At 33.1% G+C, this 16,498-nt stretch overlaps 1 protein-coding gene across 9 annotated transcripts in view; it reads right to left on the bottom strand.

Moving 5' to 3' along the window:
• Positions 1-4,024: 4,024 nt before the first annotated feature.
• The window catches only part of LOC105487682 (gamma-aminobutyric acid type A receptor subunit alpha2), a 153,467-nt gene continuing 140,993 nt past the window's right edge, over positions 4,025-16,498 (bottom strand). For all 9 annotated transcript variants that reach the window (XM_011751216.3, XM_011751214.3, XM_071093651.1 and 6 more), the window contains one exon: positions 4,025-11,110. In XM_011751216.3, the coding sequence (XP_011749518.1) occupies positions 10,814-11,110 (297 nt within the window). In that variant the 3' untranslated portion in view covers positions 4,025-10,813. The remainder of the gene's footprint in view (positions 11,111-16,498) is intronic.

Below are 16,498 nucleotides of genomic sequence, written 5' to 3'. Positions count from 1 at the left end.
ACTCTGGATTAAAAATTCAAAATTGAAAATATGATTTTAGGCTGGTTTTATATCCAGTGCTTAAAAGAAATTATCTAGAATACAGACCAAAGACATCGGAACATAAAAGAGAGGTTAAAAGACATGCAGGGCTGAGTAAGAAGATCTAAATATATGTAATTGGTATTACAGAAAGATAGGGCAGAGAAAGTAGGGAGAAGTAATGTTATTTAAAGAGATAATGACTAAGAACGTTCCAAAACTGATAAACCAATGCCCAAATTCACAGAATCCCAATAAATTTCAATCAAAATATTTGAAAGCGATAGGCATAATCCCTCCCATTAAGAATATTATAGACAAATGGAGAAAGCAATCGCTAAGTAAGTGTGAGCAACACAGGAGATCAGTGAACAGGAAATCAAGCACAAGTTTTTAAAGTTTTATAATAGTTTGTCTATGGTGTGCTCAAAACACATAAATTATTATCCAAGGTTTCAGTACTGCTGTTATTAAAATATTAGCTGTAGCTTCATCAATTTTAAAGTACTAAGAGATGAAGTTTGAAACTATAGAAACTATAATATTGTATGTTTAATAACAAGCCATTGATAATGAATAAAACTAATTTTATTCACTTAGCAGAAAGTGAAATTATAATATCATGCTTTCAATAAGTAGTACTATACTATTGTGAAATATGCCAATCAGTTAAGTTTATGTTATATTACATGTGATCACTATTCTTGTATCAAACTTTCTCATATGGCATAAAATGTATACTAATAAACAATAATATGCAGAATGTACATTAGTGGTATAAATTAATAGTGAGGGTAAATGGGAAACTCTAGTTTTTGAAAACGTATGAGACCAAATCATCAAATCTTGATTGCTACTTCTATTTACTCAAATCTTGGCTAATTATTGGTCACTATCTTCTGCTACTTTATGACTCAAATAAAATTACATTCACTTCTCATAACTTTTGCTTCATCTTACTTACTTTACATGATGTTAGTGTTACCCAGCATGTATTATGAGGATAGTGGGTAGTGAAGACAGGTAGATATTCTAGTTTCATTCTTAGTACTCAATAAAGACTCTATTTTCATTATTTATAACACATGTTTCAATTCCATTCCAGTTCTGTTTCTTCTTCTAATCTTCTTGTTTTGGCCATGTTCCTGTCATTTGGACATGTTGATAGTAATTTTCCTGGAATATTCCTTGCCAGATAATTTCTGTTTGATATTAAGTTTTAGTCTCTTTCTATTCCCGGATTCTGTAGAATAGGCAACACAGTTCCAATTTTGCCCTGTAGGAACCCATATCCAAATCATGACTCCACTTGCCTGGGCCACCAGTCTCCTCCATACTTCTTGAGAGACTGTGCTGATAGAGGCAATTGTGGATATAAACGGCCTGTCATCCCGGTGTAAGCTAAGCCCAAGTAACTTTGATAATAGAAATGTATATAACAAAATCTTTAATGTGCATGTGTTCTTTGATCTTTTTCACGATAGTTGGATTTATTTTTATATTAAAAACATTATGCAAGCCAGGCACAGTGGTTTACACCTGAAATCCCAGCACTTTTGGAGGCCAAGGCAAGAGGATCACTTGAGGACAGGAGTTCGAGACCCACCTGACCAACATGGTGAAACCCCGTCTCTACTAAAAATACAAAAAAAAAAAAAAAAAAAAAAAAAAAAATTTCCAGGTGTGGTGGCATGCACCTGTAGTCCCTGCTATCAGGAGGCTGAGGCAGGAGACTCGCTTGAACCTGGGAGGTGAAAGCTGTAGTGAGATGAGATCACAGCACTGCACTCCAGCCTGGTGACAGAGTGAGATTGTGTATCAACATAAATACATATATACATACATAATGCAGACACATAAATACTGACAATTCAATAATAAATTATAACATCCTTATGTAGTTGATTTGTGTCAATCAGAAAATACATTAGTACTGAGAGGGTCTATTTTTTCTCATTTTTTACATATTTTTAAATTCCATTTTCATTTTTATAATTTTTCAAAATAGAAAAACATTATTTGACGGTAACGGCCTATGTTTTGAAGTGTATGCAAAACCTTCACTCTCTCCACTGATGAGGGGTGACCCAGCAATTGTGCTTGTATTTTTTATTCAAGATAATACAGCTGATTGGAACAATTGGTCCCTATCAGATTATTTTACTCCAGTATTTGAACTGAGCTACACAGACAATGAGTCTTGTTATTTCATCACATTAATATAATCCATAGCCTAATTCCTAACATTTCTGACTTCCATAAGTTTTTTTTTTCTTTGTTTTTGTTTCTTAGGAACAGGGTCTTACTTGTATCCCCCACTTGGGAGTAATAATGCCAGGATCACAGCCCACTTCAGCCCCAAACACCTGAGCTCCAGGTATCCTCCCGCTTCAGCCGCTCAAGTAGCTGGGACTACAGGTGCCGGCCACCACATCCAGTTAATTAAAAAAAAAAAAAATTAGAGATGGGGTCTCAGTATGTTGCTCAGGCTCGTATCAAACTTCTGGCCTCCAGTGATCCACCTTGGCCTCCCAAAGTGCTGAGATTACAGGCCTGAGCCACTGTGCCCAGTCTGAAGTCAGGAGTTTTAATGCTTAATTGCAATTGAATGAGACATCTTCAATCCTTTTCCTAAATTCCTTCTATGTTCAACTAGTTTGGAGTTGTTCGTGCTCTTAGTCAAAGGAGTCATGTCTAATATATTGACTCTCAGAAAGCAAAACATGATTTTCAGTAACTCTATCTTCAACACTTCCTAAAGTTACTGACAAGTGGCATGAAGTTCAATACAATTACTACATAGTATACCAGAATACTGAACGACAAATGCAATGATTAGTATGAGGAAAAGTTAACAAAACAAGAATTATAGAATTATAGGCATTTTTCTCCTGGTGTACAGATTCAGTTTTCCGAAATGGATGGGATTTTCAGATATAGCTTAGGGTGACCTCTGTATATACTTCTTATGAAAACGTTCTATAAACTGTGGTTGTAGACAGCCTGATTTAAGTGGTAGACAAGATGACCTTTAAAACTGTTGCATTTTTCCATTTATCTGGAATTTCATGTATATTTTACTTTGGGAATAAAACTAGTTTCAAACAGCAAGTCCATGGACAGTTTAAAACTGATATACTTCAACTATTAGTTTACATCTTCTGATTATTCTACATCTTAAAAAGTGAGTTAGAAATTGTTATTGGTTAATAGAAGAAATGTTACAAAATTTCAAGCTATTAAGAGAATAAGGTGTTCTACAGAAGTGAATTTTCCAGGTAAATGAAGCTCAATTAATTTCTGATATATTAACTGTTAATTGATGGAGAAAATTAAAAAAAAAATTAAACATACCCATATCCCTGATTTTCTAAACCAAGAAAATTGGATATAATTCCACAGTCTCTCAAGGGATATCTGAGGGATTCCATGTTTTTACCACTTATATCTGTTTTCCATTTTTCTATTTTCCTATCTACATCTGAAAACTTCCCAGAGTTAATATTGATAATGGTACCATTAACAATAGTAGTAATAGTCAAAAGAGGAACTCTTTTAAATAATATTGCATTAAATTTAGAAAATAGGTCAAACAAGAAAACTACAAGATGTGGGGGTTTACAGAGATAATGGTGAACTTAAATCTACCTTAAAGAAAAGAAAATATTATTTATTTAATAGCTTCATGTAAATGTGACACTTTTATATAATAGCAGGTAGCCAATTTTCTGGGTGAGCTTATGCTTTCCACTTTCTTAAAGTGTTGAAGAGATGAACGTTAGCAATATATGATTCCTCCCCGAATATTAGGGTATGTTTATGCTTTTCCTGTCACCCTACAGCTTTTTATCTTAAAGAGAAGTTGAAGAAACTGACAACTTTTAAAACTGCTATTACAAAATATCACTTTATATCCCAATATATAAAAGCCACATTCACAATAAATTCAATTATTGTAAGCAAAGATGTAATAGAGCATAAAAAACACAATTTGCAGATCAAATATATTTAAATTATTTTTAATACAAAAAAGTTGTTTAGCATTAATTTACATGTGATTAGTTAGGAATTTTTTAAACAGCAAGCATGACATATTCAATAAAGGTCATATGATCAACTAGTGGCTTTTCCCAATTGCAACAAGGTCACAATTACAAATATTGTTAGTTCTTGAGTTATTTTCTTGAACCAGAAAACCTACCAATAAGTATACTGTCACCCAGAAAATTTCGAATTTCACATAATGTGAATATCAAAGTTTGGTGTTGGAAGTTCTTCACATTCTCTATGCATGTGATTGTATTATTAATTTGTAGCAAAGAGAAAATACTTTATTCCTTTTATTTTGTATTCAAATGTAGCAATAAGTATGACTTTTTTAAAGTTTTCACTCACATCACAACTACTCTACACATTTAATGAAAGGTGATGTTCCTTAGTTTGAAGCACATCAAAACCAGAATTTGTATCTGCTCAGGAAGATCTTGAAAATGTATAGAAGACCAACAATTTTAAAATCAAGTGTAGTGCAGGCATCCCAGATTAACAAGCAATAAGGACTTATCTGTGGATGGTAAAGTTTAATTCATGAAAATTGTGACTCAATAATTGAGTTTTACTTATATCTTTCTAATTATACATTACACCTTTTTAAACATTATGATCAATTTAAAGCACAATTGCTTCAATGACTATGTCGAATATGTTAAAAATAAATTGTGAACAAATCTATCAGTACTATTTCTAAAGTAATTCTGCAACTAACTCTTGATTTCTTAGCATCAGTTGTTTTTACAAATAAACTTTGTTGGAAATATTCATGTATAGCCAATAATATAGTTTATATAGCCAATGCAATATAGTTGGCATTTGGCATCATGTTATGGTAAAGTCTTCTAAAAAGAAGCATGGAAAACTGACATTTTCAAACCTAGCAAGCTAATTGAACAATTACAATCCCACCAAAGGCATCCATTGGAATCATTTCAGGCCTCATTCTATAAACTGTAGCTTACAACAAAGTGATGAAAACAATACATAATCCTTGAAGTCCAATGAGATTAAATGTTATGAAACCAACAATATGGCAAATGAAAACAAATCTCTCCAACCACTAATAAAACTGGCAAAACTAGGAAAAAAAAAAAAAAAAAAAAGAAATGAAGGAAGTGCTTAGTTTTGCTTAATCAACATTAATCATTTTTAATACACGATCATTACTTGTGAACCAAAAAAGAGAACTGCAATATATTCCCAGAAACTAAATTGCACGAACGTTAGTAAATAGCTAGCGTCACAAAAATGGGTATTGCTTACTGTACAGTACGGTTTTATTGTTTAGTGTTTGTTTTTTACTTGTTTGTTTTGTTGTGTAGAAAACCATGTAATGGCTTCCTTATTGAATGAATATTCCCCAAAAGGCATAAATATAAATTTGAATTAAAGCAAAGAAAAAATGCAGATTTTCGGGGTTTTTTTGTTTGTTTTGTTTACTCTTCCAATAATATACATAAACTGGCATGTTGGTGTACTATACAGAAATTCTAGATTTCCAGAGCTTCAAGAATCACACAGTGATGATGGCTGTTGTGAGGATTGAATGAACTAATATGCATAAAAAACTTAGAACATTGACTAGTATGTGATGGGCTCTCTGTAAGACTGAACAATTCCAATTCAAAAAGTAAGGTATGAAACAAACCAGTAATGAATATACATAACTTTGTATTTGTAAATAACCAGATATTTAACTTTTAAAAGAGCTTACACAAACCTCCATTGAGAGATCTGGCATTCAAAGATGTTTCTATTCTATCTCATGAAGCAGAATTGCAAGATCATTTTGAATTCAATCTTTTTTCAAAAAAAAAAAAACCTAGAAATACATTCAAAAATGTTTACACCAACATAGAAAAGATATTTTTAGCCATATGCATAGCTCAAACCTAATTGTAATTAATAAGTTTGTTATGGATTTACTGAAAAAGGTATTCTATTGTGTAAGTTAACTGCTAGTTTAATAAGAGCTGAATTTGTGATAGGATCCATCAATAAAACAAATTGTTTAGATTTCATAAATTTATTCGAATTTCTTAAAATATTATTCCAAACATACCTAGGAATTACACACATACACACTCACAAACACACACACACATCACTGACACACACAGCTAAGACCTTATTAAAAGATCTTTGGGAACATTACTGTAAGCTGAAACATAAACCTGTTAATTATTCTTTCCTATTGGCAATATTAGGTAATGTTATATATTAAATGCATCATTGAGTAGTTTGAGGTGGGATGTATAATTACCTGTATAAGTTTTTCTTCATATATAAACAAACAAAAATAGAACATTTCAACTTAACAAGATTGGAGACACAGTGATCTAGATATGTTGATAATTAAGAATTTTAGCAAAAAAACAAAATTATGATATATAATATTTATAAGTAGATATTGAATAATTTATTACCTTCCCAAATGGATTTCACATGAACTTTCTCTACTTTAGTATTTTCATTATGATGCTATGATAGAATAATGACTTTTAAAATATTTGTTTGTCTACTTTTGTATAATTTATCTACAATAGAATAATAGCTCTTAGAATATTTGTGTGTCTACATATGTAAAATTTATCTATTTTCTCAGAAGTTAAAAAGGGAAAAATGCTTACTTGGTTTAATTAACAACAACCTCACATTTCCTGTGGGTTCTTCTTTTCAATAATTCTGAGTTCTTAAATACTGATGGAAAATATTAATAACTTTAACATAAATTTTAATAGGAAAATATTATGGATATTAAATAATTACATTAAATATTTACTTTAATTTTTAAAGCATGAATTCAGTGGATAAAAATATAACTTGTCTTCTCCACACTGTTACAAGTGGTTTTGGTGTATTGTCCACGTTTCTCAAGGATGCAGATGTCAAAAATAACTGCACCCCTCCCCAGTTAAAATTTTACACTTCTGGGTAGTTTAAATTAATAAAAGGGAAGCACGAGGTGCCTATGGTACCTCAATTAAAAGGAAAATAAATGGCACTATAGGATAGCAGTGGGTCGGGTACTGATCCCCTTGAAATTCTGAATCTTTTCATATAATAAAAAATGTGGCCATTGCTTCAAAAATATGCAGATGAATGTAGGTGTGCCAGGAGACTAATAATCAGAATAATCTGTTTAGTAAATCTATTAACATAACCTGATATTTCCAAGTAGGTAATAAATATGTCTGTGTTTCACAGACATGTGTCTGAGGGCATCAGGCATAGAATGTATTAAACAAATTATTAATGGATGCCGAAGAACCATGACAGCGCAGGAGGTGACTTGAGCTACTTCCTTTCTTCTTTCATTGGAGTGATGACAGGCCATGCCAAAGTAAAGTACCTATAAAGCTTTGGTGCTCTTCTAGAATCCATGATTATATCATGGCAGGGTTTGTGTCCCTCAACCAGGAATTCGAAAAGAGCCACATAAATGCAAATTATACATATGAAATAATGAGAGTAAAATAATAGATTCTGTGTTGTTTTTAAAAATAAACTATGAACTATTTAAGAAAAAAAATTAGAAACATGGCTCAAGGGGACCATTTATCCAAACCTGAGATAAATTCAAAACAGAGAGATCCCTGAAAACATTTCTAAACATTAAGATTGGCACTTAATAAAATCACTAAAGATTTAAAAAAATATTAAATGGTTATATTTGTTCCATTTTATAGTCAAACATATGGGAACATAAACAGGAGAAAAGAGAAAAACAGCCACCCATCTTAGCACATTAGTGGCATCATTAAAGAACTCCCAGTACTAAATTAATTTACATGTTTTATGTAGTCTTTAATTTCAAGTCATTATAAGAATGAGATGCACTTAAAATTTCAACTAAATTCAGTGGGTATGACATGAGTGATATCAACACCAATTACAAGGCATGGCAGAGGAAGTAAAAAATATTTTTGAATAAATATTAGTTAAATCAGAGTAGTAGCTATAAAATAATGAGATTATATCTCTATATATGTACATGTAGTTATCTACATTTTATACATACCATAACTCTTTATGTAATTGTACAACTGCATAAAATAGGTATAATCTTATGGGCCAAAGAAATCAGTGTTAGTATATATAAAATGTATTTCCTGAAAAATTGGCCTGATTGTGATAAATTAATATCCTTTTAAATTTGTTTTTAAATTGGTTCATGGAAAGGAGAATAATTGTTAAGAATCTTGTTCTATAATTTAAAAGCAATTTCCATGGAGCATCCCTAGTCTCCCCACAAGAGCAGAAGCTCCTTTTGATTTATTTAAACATTGAAAGAAGAAGAAATATGTAAAAAGTACACCAAAGTTTAAAGAAATAACGGAGAATTCTGATCCCCATCACTGAAAAATCTAAACTGCCAGAATGTCATTGCACTCAAATAAAATTTTAACTGAAATTTTAAAAAGGAGTAACAGCAATAAGTTTCCTGTTCGATCTGCCACAAGTGCTAATAATACTGGTGCCATCAATATAGTAGCAGCTCTTTGCCTAAAGTATAGATGAGTCTTTTCTGTGGTCATACAGAAACTGTTATTTACAACGGTTTTTACATATACACATATTTATAAATTTATAACTTATAGTCAGACATTAAGGGGGCAATGTGGACTTTACAAGCAAAATATTCTTAAAGTATCTAATAATGCATACCATATAGAGCAGTTTCATTGTTTGCCTTCTAGCATTGTGTACTTTCTCATACAATTGCACACATCCCTAAACTATACAGAAGAACTATGCTGTATTTAAAAGTATAAGAAAACAGGATATCTTCTATTTCAATATATGAATAAAGTGCACATTTTAAAACTAGGTGACAAAGAAGGTGTTACTGGAAGGGAATTAAAGAAATACATTTATTGGCTCATGTAACAATTTTAGTTTATGAAGGATTATGGATTACCTTTTGTGAGGGAATTTTTAATGTCAACGTTGTCTTCTTGGCAAATTCCGTTAAAAAGTTGCATTTGTGACCTTGGTTTTATACAATCATGCAAAGCATATAATAGAATCACGTTGAAACAAAGAAAATTTAAAAAATGAGACAAAGGAATAGCAATTTTTGTTGAGATTTTCCTTATTTCCATAGATACTCCTTTTATTGATTTTATTAACATACCTATTTATGCACTATGCTCAAATACTGTACAAAACTGCAATAAATGTTACTATTTGACTACTTATGTTTCTACAAAAACACCATCGTAAAGGTGCATATATTGGTAAAAGTCAACTAATAACTGCTAATATACGTGTCAATCAAAAGTATCTGAGGTTTGCCAAAAACTTTGAATCTAGGCATAATACACAATTTTTAACTTGTATTAGCATATTTCAGGGGCATAAATAATATTTTAAAATATTAAAAGAAAAATGAATTTTACCCATTAATAGCTAGTACTTATATAAAATTTAAAGTTGTGGTTTCTAATTTAGGGGTGTATGTGTGTAGTATGTGTGTGCGTGTGTGTTTATGTTTGTGCGCGTGAAATAATCCACAATCTATTGGCAATGTTTTAAAGCTGCAGTGTAAAAATGTTCAACCCTTACCAAAACCTCTTCTGGTATACAAAGCTGTTGTAAATTTGAGTCAGTGAAATTTAAAGTTGCAATTTACAAAAGCAGATTTACATTAATTCTTATCTGAAAGAACTGCTTTCACAAGAGAAAAATGTGCCAATTAACTGCCCTTTCCTTTATAATTAGTGGCTTCTGAGTCCTGAAAAGAAGCCTTAAGGCAGAATTTGCAGTAAACAGGAAAGAGGAGTATCATGTAAGTGCTTGCCATAGTGCGGGGCACCTGTGAATGCTCATCAGTGGGAGTTTTTGGCACAATTTTCTAATCCAATATGCATGTTGCTCCACAGCAACCAAACTGGATGCTTTTTCCAGTCTCCAGCACCAGTAAAATTTAGCTGATCAATTTCAATACAACACATACCTGGAAATATTAAGACACATTTATTTTCTTTTTTTAAAATTAAGGTAGTATCCAATGACTAAAATTAATTGTAGGATTTCAATTATTACTTTCAAATAAACTCTGAAGCTAAAAGTGTAATGACAATGACACTCCAATAGTTACTAAATCGTAGGCATAATTAACATCCTGTCGGGCTGACTCAAAATTATTTGAGCTTGTCATGCTGTAATATGTTCATGGCTATAGATACTATACAGAGTAATTAAAAGCTGATTTCAAATCTCTAGTGTTTCTTATGTGTGCCAAGCTTCCAGTTACATTAGCAGGGACTCTGAGCATTCATGAACGGTGCTGATGTTGCAGATACAATGTTTGTTACTTCAAATAATTCATCTAGAAATGACAATGTTATCTTCCATCATAATCAAGCAACAGTAGAAAATACTCCTATTTAAGAGCTAAACCAAAAGGGTCCACAAAAGGTCATACAGGATCCCCATTTTCATCTCTATTAGAAGAATAGGAAATAAATCAGGTCATCTGAAATTCACTTTAAATCAGGTCCTAGGATAAATCTTTTAAAAAGGCAATGGCTGTTTTGGCATGGAGTGTTTTCCATCTGCAGTTCCATGAGTTAGCAAATGCATGTCTCCATTAAAGGTCTACTAGTAAGCTATGTCACTATATACATACTGTACATGTTGGATCACAAATTAGCAGTTATTAGTCAGACTGTACATAGCAAAACAAACCAAATTTAATGTTGCTATACATCCCAAATATAACATGGGTCTCAATTCAAGGACTGACCCCTAATACAGGTTCTCTGTTTAAATATGTAGCCCAGTAAACTAAATTAAATGTACCAAACAAAACTGGAAAAACTATTCTGGACATTCTGTCAATTTTGCTAACACTGTTAAAAGTTTTCTTGGCTTCAGCTGGCTTGTTTTCCGGCTTCTTGTTGGGTTCTGGCGTGGTTGCGCTCTTGGAGATGGTGGAAAGAACTGGATCTTTTGAAAGATTCGGGGCATAATTGGCAACAGCCACTGCATAAGCATTGTTCTGTATCATAACGGAAGCCTTTTCTTTTTTCTATTGAAAAATACAAAAATTAACAGAGTGTGAGTTGAGTTTGCAACTTAACATTTTCTAAAGTCCACTTCAAATTCTGAAGGAAAGTATCCCAATACAAATGATCATGCATTAGAAAAATCCAGAAATTAGGAAAATAAATAAAGGTGTTTATTAAATTAAAAATCCATTAGGGTGAGAAAACCCCCAGAGTAAAATTAATGGTACCACTTTCCTGGAGAATCATTTTGGTTGTGGGTTGACATGGAAAATAAACAATGGAAAGTACAAGTTTAAAAATCAATATAACTTTTCTTTTCTCATGAGCCAGTCAAGCATTTGTCAAATGAATGACTGAATAACTGAAATGTAGAAATATTTTAACAAGAGGAATGATAATCTACAACGAATGATCCCACATTTCTAGCTTCGTAACAGGATTCCCTCCCACCTCACGTCAAAGTCATATAGCAATGCTTTACTCAGATAATGGGAAATCATAACCTTATGAAGATGGCAGTGCAACAAATCCTAGAAACATAGAAGAAGAAAAAAATACAAAGTCTTGGATTTTTGCTTAGCTCATCCGGTTTCTCTTTATAATCTCTAGTTCCGTTATCACAAACTCTGGTCTCAGTCACTATTATCTCCTGCCTTCACTTTGTGTCCTAGCTTGGCTGCTTTTGTCCAACCATTAGACACATTAAAGCCAAAAGAATCTTTTTTTAAGACATAAATTGGATCATTTAACTTCTATGCTTACATCCCTTAAAGACTATTTCATGGAACTTAGAATGGAAACAACATTTTTTACAATGGCTTCTTTCTTTTGCTCATTACCTACTGGTTCCCCTGAAATAACCTCAGTTTTCAAAATACTTTCTTGCTTTGGTGCCATGCTTTTTTCAACATGATAGTTCCCCAGCCCAGAAGACCTCAGTTTTGAAAACCTGGAATACCTTCTCCCCAACCCATTTTTCACATGACCACCAATTCCTACTCTTATTTTGGTCTTGGTTTAAATGCCATTTCCTAAGAAAGGACTTTCTTAAGGCCACCCTAACTAAACATATCTTTGCTCCCCATATATGCTCATTCATAACACCCTAATTTGTTTCCATTATAACATTTTTCAAAATGTGTTATTTCTTAGTCATGTGATTATTCGATTGACATCTTGCTTTCTCATTCAACGAAGGCTGGTGCTGCTTCTGTCTTGTTCACCTTTGCAATCTTAGCACTTAGCATGAAGCCTTCCACAAGTTAGCCACATAATACGTCAGTGAAATAATATATAATTCATTTAATAAAATGAAAATATAAATAGTATTTATCTGTTTCTTTACTAATGTAAATATATTGTTAGTTACTTAAATACAAAGTAAATTGAGACAGCAGTGAATTAGCCAAAATAGTGAGCAACGTGTAAAGCAACACATAGAGAGGACAAATTGGTCAACAATCATATTTTGACTCTTAGTTATTTTAATTAAGAGCTTTCAAAGTGTTCAAATAAGTTACAAAAGGAGCTCTGAAAGCCCAAGAGATTCTAAAAACAGTCATGGATTACCCATCTTTCACTGGCCTGAGTTTCTCCCTCTCCTCTTTCCCCTACTGACATTCTTCCAGATCTGGCTTAATTATGAAAGAAGGAAGGATGAGAGATCTCCATTTGTAACTTTATAAAAGCTACAAAATACCTTTTCTTCAGTAATGATGCAAGTATTTCCAGTGTTAAAAATAGAGGATAATGTCCAAGTGAAAAACTGATAAGGAAAGTATAGCTAACACTTTTTGAGCACTAGAATGTGTCAGGTTGATTGCTAGCCAAGGTGACATCTCTGACAAACCTCACCACGGGATAGGAAGTTCCCTTATTAACCCCATGATATAAGTTCAAAAATGAAGGCTGAAAAAGTTTTGTGACTTGACCGGGTCTCTGCCTGTTAAATGGCCGAAAGAGCACTCAAACTTAGATGTATCTGACTTCTAAACCTCTGCTTTTAAACACCATGCCATATGATTTTCTGTCTGAGTAAGCTGTTTGAGATATGGGAGTGTGCTTTTTCCTAAAATATTCTTGTTGAGGTTTATACCAATAAGTCAATCTTCAAAAAGGATTTTTCAACTTATAATGTATATAATACATAGTGTTTATATTATTATTTGAACCAAATTGAAACATAATTTAAAATGATATCAAATTGCACATATAAAGAATCTGGGCCTTGAGAAATTTCCTTAATATTTTTCTTCAGCTCGTAACTTGATGAGAGGAAGATAATGATACTAAAAGTATATCAAACTGTTGTAATAAGCGAGTGGGTGAATATATTATTCTAACCACATTGAGAAACACATATTCTCCTAGTGGGCTGCAAATCATAACTATTACAAGCCAGACAGTGATTATTGGTATACAAGATGTTAAGGCAATATAATTTATTATGTGTTAGGTAGAAGAAGACAAATATTTTGTTGAAGAACTCAAGGAAAGTTTGATGGAAGTAGGACATTTATGGTGGATGAGGAACTATGGTGTAGGATTTAGACATGTAGACAAAGAAACATAAGATATAAACGTCTTTTGTTGCAACAGCAGTCTCCAGCTAGAAACCCTATACTAATTTTAACCGATATTTCTTGCCCCCCCACCCCCGAATACCCTTCATTTGCACATATATGCACAAGAAATACAGGTACAAAATCTTTGTAAAACTTTAGAGCAGAGGGACTAATCAATCTGAACAGACACTCTGACCAATTAGAAATGAGAAGCAGCACATACCAGCCAAGTATCAACCCTGCATATTTGTATGTTGGCATTTTTTGTTCCATGCTAACACTGTGGACTCTTTAATAAGCAGTGTTAAAACTTGTTCCAAGTTATGTTTGTAATTTTTATTGACAGCTATAAATGACAAAATTCACGTTATTTTCATAATTGTTTAAAGTATGGCTTTAATCTCTGAATCAGTGTAAACTTCAGAGTAGGGCTCAGAACCTAAAAAGGTAATGGTTTTGGTTCTCTTCTAACTTGGAAACTACCATTTTCAGGACCAAGTAAGCAAAGTACAACAGCTATACGTACCATTTTTAGTTAAGAACCCGGTTATTGGCACCTGTAATTTCTTACCAATTCACTGAATGAAGGGCAGGGCATTCCTATGGTGCTACATCTTCTGAATTCCTAGCCACAGCACAGCAAAGCTTTTCTGGCTCAGAATTTTACAAAATCTTATTTTAAAGGGGAAAATAACTCCCCTCAGTCCATTTGAAAGTAACAACTGCAAATCTATAGTGAAGCAGACTGTTTCTCTTTATTTAAAACTAAAACCATGTTTATGGAGAAAAAAATACTGTTGAATTCATAGCTGACTTAGAATTCTAAGATCTTCTAAAGCAGAGTCTATAAGTTAAGTCTGGATAATATATATTATTAATATTCTTTATAAGACCCAGATTTGATAGTGATAGTACCAAAGAATATCCATACCCTAGGTAAATGATAACCGGGAAGTATTACATGGCCCTATTCACTATCGACTTCCATTAAAAATAACTATGTTGCGAGAAATCGTACTATAGAGACCTCTTTGAATATCATGCAGGCTTTGGATCGAGCCAGACCATCAGCAGGCTGAATCCTTGGGCCACATGACTGATTCTGCTTTATTTAATGTAACTTTTAGCTTACACTCAGAACCTGAAGAGAAACAATCCAATGAAAACCTTTGTGTTAATAATTAAAAACAGTACTCATTTTCATAAATGAATTTTTTATACTCATGTTCCTATACAAAAATTTTTGTTTCTTTTGAGAACTAGAAAAGTTCTGATAGTTCTGACGGCCTAACTTCCTATTGTCTAATCTCATGCTGTTTTTTTTTTTTTTTTTTTGAGACGGAGTCTCGCTCTGTCGCCCAGGCTGGAGTGCAGTGGCCGGATCTCAGCTCACTGCAAGCTCCGCCTCCCAGGTTTACGCCATTCTCCTGCCTCAGCCTCCCGAGTAGTTGGGACTACAGGCGCCCGCCACCACGCCCGGCTAATTTTTTGTATTTTTAGTAGAGACGGGGTTTCACCGTGTTAGCCCGGATGGTCTTGATCTCCTGACTTCGTGATCCTCCCGTCTCGGCCTCCCAAAGTGCTGGGATTACAGGCTTGAGCCACCGCGCCCGGCCTCTCATGCTGTATTTCTACTTTAAGGCACCTAGATCGTCCACTTCGTATCATTTTTGAGAATAAGGCCAGGTATAGCCAAAAATATACACTGTGTTTCAGAAGTCCATTTTCAAAAAAGGTAATGTTACAAGTTGAGAATGGGATCAGTGGGAAGGAGACTAGGGATCATGCAGGCAAACTGACACTATTTTCTATTAATTGTAAGTAATTCTCATGACTTTTGAAATCTATGCATGAATGACTGATACAATATCTCTCCAGAATTCTTAACCACTAAGTTTCACTAGACTTCTCTACCTACATGTCCCACGGGTAATTAAAACAAACAAACAATGTCCAGAAATGCACTCAGCTTCCATCCACTCTCACTTCTTGCCGAAATCTGTACACTCACTTTTACCCCTAACTTGCTACAGGTGACACAATTCAGCCAGAACTGATAATTAACTCCACATTGTCCCCTGGTTACCTCCTTGCTATCACCAGGCTAACACTGATTCAGCTCTGAGTCACATCGACTGAGGTAACACTCTACTGCCTGCACTTCCTTGCCATTTCATGCCTTTCTGCAGGACCCTGGTGTTTGCCTCTACAATGAAACATGTATGTATCTTTTTCACTTTTGTTTTCCTTGCACTTCATTGCAAGCTCTTTGAAGGCACAGACTGTGTATTGCAGAGCTCCTAGCATAGTTCCTGGCTGAGCGCAGGCTCAGAAACATTTGCTTAATGATAAATGAGTGGCATGTAACTAAAATGCTTACTATGATAAAAATGTATATATAACTTATAAAGTATAACTTAAGATAATATGTTATATAGACTATAATAAATACTTTATTGGATCAATTGATACAGAATTCAAAAGCTTATTCTTCAATTCTATTATGTAAGTCTCCTGAATGTCTTCAATTTCACCATCTACAGATGTGTAAGACTGGGAAATAATAAAACAGGCTCAATTTAAAAAATCAAAGCTTGTGGAAGCTGTTTTATTTGTCATTTAGACCCATATCAGAAGGTGAAGATTTGATTTATAAACAAAACTATATATACATAAAATATTATATATTATGTATTATCTGGGTGGGGGTAAACTATGCTGTTATACAGTTTGTTGAATGTTCAGTTATCAATGAAGTGGAATGAAAAAAAATATAACCCACACAAATTGATTTTCCATTTTAAAATGGCATGTAACAGGCTTAAGTATATTTTGAGTGTATCA

The sequence above is a fragment of the Macaca nemestrina genome, chromosome 3 (assembly GCF_043159975.1).
Source record: "Macaca nemestrina isolate mMacNem1 chromosome 3, mMacNem.hap1, whole genome shotgun sequence".
Lineage (NCBI taxonomy): Eukaryota > Metazoa > Chordata > Mammalia > Primates > Cercopithecidae > Macaca > Macaca nemestrina.
This window is presented reverse-complemented; position numbering and strand designations above follow the sequence as displayed.